Source organism: Myripristis murdjan, chromosome 16 (genome assembly GCF_902150065.1).
Source record: "Myripristis murdjan chromosome 16, fMyrMur1.1, whole genome shotgun sequence".
NCBI lineage: Eukaryota > Metazoa > Chordata > Actinopteri > Holocentriformes > Holocentridae > Myripristis > Myripristis murdjan.
The window spans coordinates 23,057,255-23,068,895 of record NC_043995.1 but is presented as its reverse complement, the minus strand read 5'-3'; the positions used below and the strand labels follow the sequence as shown (position 1 = coordinate 23,068,895).

Below are 11,641 nucleotides of genomic sequence, written 5' to 3'. Positions count from 1 at the left end.
TTCAGATTAGGGTATAAATTGCATTTGCCCTTTTATGTCTTGATAGCAGATGCTGGAGAGTAATGGGATATGAACACAGGGTCCTAAACATTAGGGAGAGTGGGGTCAATCTGTACAAGGACATTGCTGCATTATTATCTAAAATGTGGCAAGCCTGTTCAATTAATCAAATAATTAATTACAGTTTGTATTACAATACCCTTTGTACTTGCACTGACCTTGAAAGTGTCCATTCACTCCGTGCCATGTGATGTCATTCAGCAAAAACACGCCGTCGCCTCCTCTCTCTGGTCGGAGCGCCACGGCGACGTCACAGCCCCGGTGACGTTCATCAGGGCCACTTCACGAGCGCAGACCGCGCGGGACTTGCTCCACAAAGCTGCGACTACTTGGATCGCCTCGAGGCTTCAGTTGCGCACGGTCGATCACCAGCCACGAGCTCTTACGGATCTACGCAAACGGTGGGACTCGCGCGGGATTTTGTTTCATAGAATTGGGATCAGCTTTTGCCACACGTGCGCTTTCCACAGCAAAACGTGGAGATTCCTCTGCTAGCTCGCAAATTAGCAGACAGCTGCCAGCGGATACTCATAATTTTGAGGTAAAAATTGCCCCTAAAGCCGGTTTGAAGACCTCATTCTCATTTTAATCGCTGGGTAAGTTTGTGTTTATTTGTTGAGGCTCACTGTTAATGTGTTAGCACGTCCGACAGGAGCCAAAGTGAGCTCTAACATGACTCACATATGCTTTCAAATTAATATTCGCTAACTTACTGGTATTGTGTAACTCTGGCTGAGCATCTTGTTTTAGTGTCAGTCACAATACGTTACAAAAACAACATTTACTGAAGTCATAGGTAGCTAAAGAAGGCTAACGACTACTACAAACTTGATATGATTCTGCTTCTTTGTTTACCTCCTATAGGCGTTATACATTTATTAGCTGGCTTTGGTTGTGATAAGTTATAAGATTCAAATTCATGAGAATAAGTGGCATGACAAGCCCAGGATCTGACCTGTCCTATACTTTATGTTCATGTAGCTACTGTTGCCCGCCATTGCACTTCCGTGTCAGACAACAATACAGGGCCATGCTGCGCGCCAATGTTGCACCTAGCAATAAATGTGATAATTAACATAATCTACACTACGCCCTAACAAATTGTGCAGGGCGTAGTGCAGATTGCGTTGTTGGGTTGGCATCAGTAGTGCCACAACTGGTTCTGATGAAGGCCATAGCCAGATAAAGTTGACTAACCATGTGGTATACAGTGAATGGCTAATGCTGTCATTTGGCTCTAATCTGTGTCTAGTTACACAAGTGGGTAAGAAGAAAAAAATGTTTTATGTCAGTGTATAATGCAATGGTTATTACTGGTTTTATTCAGTGGGTAACATGCCCATCTCTCTGTTTTGTTCCCAGTCTTCTCACACCACAATGAAGTACATCCTGGTCACTGGTGGTGTCATATCTGGCATTGGTAAAGGGATCATTGCCAGCAGTGTCGGTACACTCCTCAAGTCCTGTGGCCTTCATGTCACAGCCATCAAAATTGACCCCTACATCAACATCGACGCTGGCACCTTCTCACCATATGAGCACGGTGAGTGTTTTAATGACCATCTTACGACAACCAATCCTCTGCGATGGCCAACAAGACAAGACAAATTGAACATATTATCACCTATTATCTTTATTAAATGGCGGTTTGTCATGCTCGGCGTAACCTGCACACTGATGACAGCCCTTGACCCAGATGTTTGTGCATGAACTAACAGTAGAAAATGAAGTGAAGTTGTGAAGAATTCCCTTTCTTGACTGCTGTTTTGATTCTACTGGCTTTAAAGGCACACTATGCAGCTTCAAATGGCAGGGCACACCACTTTGTTTACTAATGTTAAGGATGAGGCAAAGGAATGATAAAGGCCCTGAGGTGCATGCCAAGACTATTAACACATAGAATTGAAATGCCTTCCTTCAGACTAATATTTTGATGTCAGTTGCACACAAAAACATAATCAGTGCAGTGAAATGCTCTGGTATTTTAGATTATAATGCAGTGAGAGTATTTTTCTCAACTCCTGAGGCATTTCTAAGTTATATTGTTTGGGAGTTGAGTGGCATAATCATTGTTTACCTCATCATAACCAGGTGGTGTCTGCCTTTAACTCACTAAACAGGTGAGGCCGGTGACATTTTTCACATGGAACTGCTGTAGAAATCAGAATGAGATTGCTCTCCCTTCACATTTTTGTATTTTATATTATTTGCACTCGGTAATAACATTTTTAGCAAGCCAGTAAAATTGCTTGAAAGATTTGTGGCTCAGAAATAAATATAATTCTACACAGTCATCCTTTGTTGTCATTGAATGTGTTTTTATTACATTGTGTTATGGTGTTAGGTGTTGTTTTCTTTGATGTTGTGGTCAGATCCTACAGTAATACAGTTGGAAATGGCCTTGAACTATGCTGTGGAGTCGCAGGATAGCTTTATGGTCGGAGAGGCCATGCTTTAACTTGAGAATGTGGACTCTAGCCTCTGTTTGGCTACCCTACTCAGGTGTCCTTGAACAAGACATACCAGCTTTCCTTCAGCCTTCCTTCACAGCATCTCGCACACATTAGTCAGATAAACTGATCTGATGTCTGCTCTCTGCAGGTGAAGTGTTTGTCCTGGATGATGGAGGGGAGGTGGATCTGGATTTGGGTAACTATGAGCGTTTCCTGGACATTCGTCTAACCAGAGACAACAATCTGACTACTGGAAAGATCTACCAGTCTGTCATCAACAAGGAGAGGAGAGGAGATTACTTGGGCAAGACTGTACAGGGTGAGAAAGAGCCACATTTATCAGTGTCACCCTACCATATCCAGCTGCTTACCGTTGCACTAAGTGCTATCACAATACCACAGTTATTAGGATAGAATACTATTTGTTGATTAATATTGGGTGTTAGAAGCTGACCTTGGCACAGAAGCAGGCTAGATTATAATGAAAAGAAAACAAATTAAAATCTAACACCAGGGTGCATATTTTTCATCATCTATTAATGGCACAAATACCAGTAGGGCATCAGTACACTTTGTGTTTGGGGCCATCAGTCTTTGAAGTGTAAGTACTGTGAGGCACATTTTATGCTGACTTGTGTTCTTGCCATCTATTTTTCCAGTGGAGCTTCAGGACAGAGCACAAGTTAGAAGTTTTATCATTTTAAAACACAGTACGTTCCTACATGCTGTGTTACTTACTTTCAGTGCTGACTAATATCCTTTCTTTTTATGTTTTCTCAGTGGTGCCCCACATCACAGATGCCATTCAGGAGTGGGTGATGAAGCAGGCCAGAGTCTCAGTAGATGATGATGGGGTGGAGCCTCAAGTCTGTGTCATAGAGGTAAGTGGCACTTTGACTAGTTATGGCTATTCTCAAAAGGTAGAGTCTGAAAAGTCGCCCAGAGAGGATTTTGGACGTGATGTGAAAGGAGATTGAAGGACATTTCTTTGCCATTAAAACGTGTGATAATAAATTTCACCATAAACTGCTGGTGCTAAGATGGCCCCCAAAGAAATGATCACGACTTGATTCAAGAAGAGCTTGAATGTTCATTAAATAGCCATTAGAAGTGGCTCTTCTTAACTTCGTTCGCGTTATTTTGTCGAGTTGTTAAATGTTTAGGTGTGAATGTGACTACTGCTTTTTGCCACCATATTTGTAACGAGTGAATTCGTTTCAGAGTGGTAGAATTTTCTTTCTTTTTTCCCCAGAAATCAAGCCGAGCGTGCAGTGTGAAGCATTATAATCCGTTGGCACCACACAGGCAGCAGTAGGAAAAAAAATGCCAACCGAACGCAAACTACTGTTCCAGCATAACAAAAAACAATCAATATGATTTTAAAAAACCAAGGCTGGAAGATGGACTATGTAGGAGCAGAGAGTAGAGCCTCCTCTGGAAGACCTGCTGTGAATTTCTAGCCGTGGGAAAGAAATATGGGATGTTTGGTGTTATTAGGAAATTAAATGAAAATTTTAGTGTTATGAATTGTAGTGTTGCATTAATGTTAAAAATTAAATCAAAGGGGGTAAAAAAAATGCCCTATAAAAAAAGTGAATTTCTTATCCTGTCCCTAACGGTACTTTCTTATGACATAAATCGAGTCCAGACAGCAGCGCTGACAGTGTTATGGGCTTAGTGCACCCAACAGGATTCTGTACTTGCTGAGGGTAGATTAGAGTTATATAAGCCACTGAGTAATAACTTCTGTGTGAGAGTGCAGTGCTATGGTGTGAGCTGGTGTTTTGTGTCAACAGCTGGGAGGCACAGTAGGCGACATAGAGAGCATGCCATTCATCGAAGCCTTCAGACAGTTCCAGTTCAAAGTGAAGAGGGAGAACTTCTGCAACATCCATGTCAGCCTTGTACCACAGGTATGTTGCCCTGGCAAACACACACTTAATAAGTAATCATTATTGCAGCAGAAGAATAAATATTCATGTATTAGTATTTTCATTTGATTTTCTTTGCAACACCTGCCCTCAATTGGCTTTTTTCCCAGAATGTCAGTGACTGAAAGAATTTGTTGTTGTCAACTTGCCTGCCCAAATACGCATGTAATGAAGTAAATGAAAAAATTTGATGCAAGTTCAGTTCCCTACCTGCCTTGTAAATAGAAGGATGCAGGTGATATCAAAGGGCAATAAAACCCACTGGTGTGTTTGTTCACACTCACTCATTTTTTCGAACACAACAAAGTGCTTTAATTGTGGGATGAATTTTTCTTCTGTGCCCTCAGCCCGGTGCCACAGGAGAACAGAAAACCAAGCCAACCCAAAACAGTGTCCGAGAGCTCAGGGGACTCGGCTTGTCGCCAGATTTGGTGAGTCAGATTACATTTAGATATGAACGGGACATCCTGAGTTACAGCAATGTTTACTGATGATGCCGACAGTATATCTTAATGTTAGAGAGGTTTTTAATTCTGACTGTTGTACCATTATCTCATGGTGGAGACAACCACAAACAAAACGGACATCACCAGCACCGTGACAAGTCAAATATTCAGGATGAGAACATTTCAGTATCTTACCTGTAAGTGTTTTGACCATGCTTTACTTTCCTTCCTCTCAGATTATGTGCCGCTGCTCCACGCCCTTAGAAACAGCTGTTAAGGAAAAGATCTCCATGTTCTGTCATGTAGAGCCCACACAGGTAAAGTACTATGAGTTCTATGTGCCACTAATACTGGAAACACACTGCTCCAGTACCTGATGGGGTCACCGATTAGCAAAAGGTGTACACATAAACGAAATATGAGTCAGTCAAACAGGGAGAGTAGCTGCTATTTGTATAAATGATGTTAAAAGAAAAAGAAAATAACATCTTTCCTCTTTCCTTTCAGGTGATCTGCGTCCATGACGTCTCGTCCATTTACAGAGTGCCCCTGCTGCTGGAGGACCAGGGTGTGGTGGGCTTCTTCTGTCAGCGGCTGGACCTCCCCGTTGAGATGAGGGCCAGAAAGATGCTCACCAAGTGGAAGGAAATGTCTGAAAGGTGAGGAAAAGAGAGGCATGTTTTATTTCATTTTATTGTGTTGTGTCAGGTCTTCAGTGTGTTGCTCAAGGGCTCTGATGGCTAGTCACTGCCTTGATCCCTGGTGATTTCAGGGTAGCTCCACCAAATCCTCCTGTCACTTGTAGATATAATAGTACTTACAAAAAAAAAAAAAGATGGATTCTGATTGATAACAACAAATGTTCCACTGGTGTCACTGGTGTGCTGTGTATTACAGATGGAAGTATTATTTAACAAGCACTGATTGATGTAGTAAAATTGAAGCCATGCCTCAGTAATGCGCCAGATGAGGATAGTGAATCATCCTGCTCTCTCTTTAGATCTGACCGTCTCCTGGAGAACGTTTCCATTGCCCTGGTGGGGAAATACACCAAGTTATCAGACTCCTATGCCTCAGTTATCAAGGCCTTAGAGCACTCAGCCCTCGCCATTAACCACAAGCTAAAGGTTAAGGTAAGGACATCTTTGAAACACTTTTACAGGTCTGTAAGATCTAGTCAAATCACTGATTTTGGCATCACTATTTTGCTGTTTTGATTAGTGTTATTTCTGAACACTTACACGTGGGTTGTTGTTGTGTGCCCTTGTTTACGTAATCACTGACACTTGATCAGTAGGTTATAATGATGACTGACCCTCCCTCCCATTGACACTGTACACCCTCATTCCAGTACATAGATTCAGCAGACCTGGAGGCCACCACACTACAGGATGATCCAGTGAAATACCACGAAGCCTGGCAGAAGCTCTGCAGTTCGGAGTAAGTAGCCGTCCCAGAGACCAGCCACATCACATATAGACTTTTTAGTCAATGAATTTTATTCCAAATTGCTATATCCTCATTTTGAGAGGCACCATTCCCTGAGGTTAGACATCACTACCTACAAATTATAGAGGATTTAGTGTGTAAGAGTGTTATCATTTGTCACTCAATATCTCGAGCCTCTCACTGTCTCTTGAAAAGTGCTATAATTTGTTTTCATCATTCTGTAAGAGTAGGTGTGTCTTTTTTCACAGTGTCATTTTGGTATGAAGTGCTGCACTTGTAGAAATACATGGGGTTGACAAAACGACAGAAATAGAATGACAATAAGAGAGTGACAGAACTACTTACTAGTTCTTCATAATATATATTATCTAACGAAGAGCAAGGCCACCCTTTGGTTCTTGAATAGCTTCAGGGAAGGCTGTCATCAAGTCCCAAACTGTTTTAAACTGTGACAGTGTTTGAGTGTGTAGTTGTGTGGTATGTCTGTATCCGTCAGTGAGCTTCCACTTGGATTTATTTCCATTTTTCCAAGACACATTGTCTGTGTTCTGGCATAAATTATGATTTTCCAGACTAATTTTCAACTTTTGTGAAATGCATGCCTGCATTTCACGGACTGGCCTCTTTTACTAGGAGGGAAAAAAACAGATTTAGCAAAAACTGTTTATTTTTCTCATGTCAGTTATCGATTTGCTGGTGCCAAAATCATTCTTTTGTCACTTGACTGACACAGCTGTTTCAGAAATAAAAGTTTGACTTCTGCAATCCTTGAGAGAAAAAACACCAGGGTTGCTCATAGATGGTATTAAAAATGTTGAATACACCAGTGCTAGCACATAGTACTTATGTGCATAATTTCCTTTTACAGTACAGTCAGGTGGTTCTGTTTGTACTGATCTGAGATACAACTTGATTATTAGATTGTATTGAAAAATGGTTAAGAAGTCTCTTAATTTGTCACACAATTTCTTTTCACAATTTGGCTTAACACTACTGGGGTCTAATTGCATTGATGTAGGCCTAAAGTAGACATGTTGGGTAATTTTGGTTTATTTTCACAAAACTGTGGTTCTTATTCTGCTAATCTGTACAAGTAAGAGGTGGAAATTAATTCATTTTAAGTATTTTTTGAATGTCTAGTGATTTAGATTTTTCGCCTTACAAAAATCATCACAAGCTGCAGTTAATAAATGAATCTGGATCAATCAGATAAATTATGATTTAATCAAATTGAGACCCATTAATCGTGATCAACCCAAATCTTAGGATCACTGGATTCACACCCCTACTATTTACCATGTTGAGATTTCTGTTAATTTTCTCATGCAGCTTGGAAAAAATCCTTTTTAAGGCAAACTTATATTATCTAATTGGCATTCACTCTGAGTTTTTCCACTACTTTTGTAATTTGGATTTAATTATTCATTTAGTGAGTCCTTTTTCATGGGGGGTTCTCCATTATATTATCCATCCTCTGTGTGTCTCTTTAAACTGGTTTTACTTTTGTGCCAAAGAGAACTTGGACAAGCTTCTTAGATGTTCAGGAGCTGTCATTCTTCCTTTGTCCCCACAGTGGCGTGTTGGTACCTGGAGGTTTTGGTGTGAGAGGAACTGAGGGCAAGATTCAAGCTATCAGCTGGGCGAGGAAACAGAAGAAGCCATTCCTGGGTAAGAGAACTAATAGGTTAAAAGGGGTCACTGGTTGTTTATTTGTGTCATGTTGTAGCTGCCCCCTGTGCAGCAGTGCTGGTGTAATTATCCATCCAACACTAAGGCCTCTGGCTCGTTACTGTATTCTCATGTCTTCCATATTTCATGGCGCAAGCAAACCTTGTGAAATCTGGAGACAAAATGCATTATTCTGTCCAATATATTGATTTTTGCTTAGAATATGGAAATGATGGAACGGGTCAGAAGCCTTTTAGTGTGCAGTGTGTGCATCGCTTCAATTATTGTATAGATGTTTATTTGTGTATGCAGAAATGAAATTCATATTCTCTATAATCATATGCAGATACGGCAGTGTTTGTCATATAAAATAGTTTGCAGAACGAGGATCTTGTAGAGTGTTTCTACAGTCAGGACTCCTTGCATCAGCTTTTGTTATGCAATCCTCCTTCTGGTGTTGTTTTATGCAGGGGTATGTTTGGGCATGCAGCTGGCAGTGTGCGAGTTTGCCCGCAATGTTCTCGGATGGCAAGGTGAGTAATGGCAGCTCATCTCATCTAGGCACGTAGCTTAAAAACATTTTGAATTCTATGGTGTTTTCATTTAATGGTGAAAGAATATAAAAACATTTGAAGTTCATCTGAGCAGCATAATCAGTGGAGGCAAGTTACACTTGTTTTGTTTTCCAGATGCCAACTCCACAGAATTCGACCCAGAATCCAAACACCCAGTGGTAGTTATTTAGCCATTTCCTTCCCTTTCTCATATTACATGTCATCACATTCAGTCACGAGTGTTTTTCACCAGGATGGTTTTAACATCCTGTTCCATCTCCACAGGTGATTGACATGCCAGAGCACAACCCAGGGCAGATGGGCGGGACGATGCGGTTGGGAAAGAGGCGGACCATTTTCAAATCTAGTAACAGTATACTGAGTGAGTGCCATCCTGAAATGAATAGTGGAATAGTTGGCCTTTTGTATGACAATTTGTTGTGTTTCTGATGGCTGATGTTTTATTATCACAGGAAAACTGTACGGAGATGTGGAATATGTTGATGAGAGACACAGACACAGATTTGAGGTAAAAATTAGGACAGTGGTTTCAGGCTTTTTGTGAGGTAGCCCATAGTTATACCACAAAAAGCCTTGTTTTTGTAGGAGAGTCCAACAGAGTTGACTTTTTTTAGATTTATGAAGTAATATCCCACAATTTTTTTCAGCTGACCTGCATTGCAGGGCCTTAGAACAGCTCTGGGAACATAATATAAGTTAATATATCTTCAGATAACAGCTCAACCAGGAACATTTAAGGGAACATTTTAATCTTCCTTTGTAAAACCTTTGGGTCCCAACCCAGTCTTAAAAACTGGGTCAAGGATGTTATTGGATAGGGTAAATTATAATACTTGTTCATCTTTGAGAAATGTCTCTGATTCTGGAAACCTGTATGCTTTTTTTAGGTGAACCCAGACCTGAAGCACCACTTTGAAGACAAGGGTCTAAACTTTGTAGGTCAGGATGTAGAAGGAGAGAGGATGGAGGTTATTGAGCTGGAAGGTGAGTTAAACTGTGCCAAAGAAAGCAAGCATTCACATGCTGTTAACTGCTAATACTGCCCCAGCGTGTTGTACTGCTCACCTTGAATTCACCCAGCGTCACTCACTTGGCCTACATCCAAGCTTTCTTCTTTATAGTTCTCTTCTGTGCACCAAAATGCACATTTCTTTTTTAATCTACTTTTGTTCTGAGCAAATACTTTAAGCAGGTGTTTTATATAAATCACCTACTAATTGTGATATGTGTTAAGAGTCTCCCATCTGCCCCGTATGTTTTAGATCATGTCTACTTTGTGGGGGTGCAGTACCATCCAGAGTTCACCTCCAGGCCCATCAAACCCTCTCCTCCATACTTTGGTCTCCTGCTGGCCGCTGCAGGGAAACTCCAGGGCTACCTGCTCAAGGGCTGCCGCCTCTCACCACGGTAAGGCCGTACAGCCTGACAGGAACATGTCAACATGCAAAATCTTTCTGTGGACACTCAAATGAAGTTGCTGTCTTGTTATGCTGCCACAGAACACAGGTTTAACTTCATCTGTAACCATTGTTAGATCTTGATGGAGATTAAACAGTCTTTCTGAAATTTGATGGAATTGATCAAATTTATTGTATTAAGCATGTTAATATTGGTTAAAATATTACCCTTTCATTAATACCAAATGCACTATAGATATATGTATGTGTGTGTGTGTGTACTACTGTGTTGTTTACCATTTAAAAAAAAAAAAAAAAAAAAAAAAGGCCCTTTTGGATATTCCTACTGCAATTCTGAAAGTTTTCTGCATTTGTTTTGCATTGCAGAGACACTTACAGCGACCGCAGTGGCAGCAGCTCTCCTGACTCTGAGATCTCTGAGCTTAAATTCCCCTGTGTGTCCAAAGACTAAAACTCAGCCAGCTTTTGCCTGTGCCAGTGTACCTCAAGATCTACGGACTCAGTGGTTAGTACAAGCTGTCTCTCAACCAGGAGAATAGAAGGCCCAGAAAAAAAAGCCGGCCCACCATTAACTCGACGACGGCATCCGACTAAAATGTCTTTTAAGCTGTTTTTAAGACTTTGATTGGTTCTATAAATGGCAATATGGTGTTTCTTCTGTCAATATTTTATGCCTTGATTGATTGTATGGATGTACAGGGGGGTTCCTTGTAGATTTGCAGCAATAAGAAAAAAAACTGATCACAGTCTTGTTTGTAAGGGAAAACAAAGGATGTGAAGACTGTGGAATGCCTCATAAATTAAAACTATGTTTATGTTAAATGGATGAGTGGCTAACTATAGAATGAAGTGTGAGCGATAAACAGAACGGTATAGCATGTTTTTTTTGTGCAGTTGTGTTTCATCAGTAAGAAGATGATGGATGTGCAAAATTATGAGGAGATGGGTGATGTATTCTGCAGCAGGGATAAGAAGTTGTAACTAGGTCAAGTAAATGTGAAAAACAGCTGCCTGGAAGAAACGACAATAATGCAATGAAATACAACTGTTTACAGCTGGAGATGTTTGCCTGTGTTGCATCAAACATTTGCCTATGTAAGACTATCAGTCAATATTGTAGTGGCACTCATGTTTATTCATTTGAAATAACTATGTCTTCACGCTGTTTTATGATGCTTTGTGTTTGTATATATAAACGTGTTTGCTAATGTTGAGGCAATCTAAACTTTATATGTATCCTTCCTTCCATCTCTGGTTACTACTTGCACTGTATAGCATGGTGTGTACATGCAAAACCTTTTTCTGTAATAATGACCTTAAATTGGTAAAATTTAAGTGAGTGTTTTGATCTTTTTTTTTTGTGCCTATAGGTTGGACATGAATGTATGCCTTGGAGGAAAACACACACATACAGAAATTGACATACTGTGCAAGCATCATGACACCACACCTTGTGACCTACAGAAAGAGCCCACACAAATAATGTTGTAATGGTTCTTTGCCTTTTTCTTACATATCTGACCCAGAACTTCCCAAAATGGCTCACACTGATGCACCATCATGTGACAGTGAGGCAAACACCAGTGACCCATGGGTTACCACAACATTTTGGTGGAAAAGAAAGATTTCCAATGAAAACAT

The 11,641-nt window shown here is 40.6% G+C and overlaps 1 protein-coding gene across 2 annotated transcripts; it reads left to right on the top strand.

Annotated features, from left to right (window-relative positions):
- Window positions 1-387: 387 nt before the first annotated feature.
- On the top strand, window positions 388-11,335 carry ctps1b (CTP synthase 1b). Of its 2 annotated transcripts, none has more exons than XM_030072750.1 (18): window positions 388-601; window positions 1,423-1,603; window positions 2,662-2,832; window positions 3,294-3,394; window positions 4,310-4,426; window positions 4,792-4,875; window positions 5,127-5,207; window positions 5,398-5,549; window positions 5,891-6,023; window positions 6,242-6,330; window positions 7,913-8,007; window positions 8,478-8,540; window positions 8,697-8,740; window positions 8,847-8,943; window positions 9,035-9,090; window positions 9,470-9,566; window positions 9,845-9,989; window positions 10,367-11,335. In XM_030072750.1, the coding sequence occupies exons 2-18, from the start codon at window positions 1,438-1,440 to the stop codon at window positions 10,449-10,451; spliced, it is 1,776 nt and encodes a 591-aa protein (XP_029928610.1). In that variant the 5' UTR covers window positions 388-601; window positions 1,423-1,437; the 3' UTR covers window positions 10,452-11,335. The 2 variants fall into 2 exon arrangements, with proteins under 2 accessions (XP_029928610.1, XP_029928609.1); XM_030072749.1 differs by having other exon boundaries at window positions 389-656.
- Window positions 11,336-11,641: the final 306 nt, after the last annotated feature.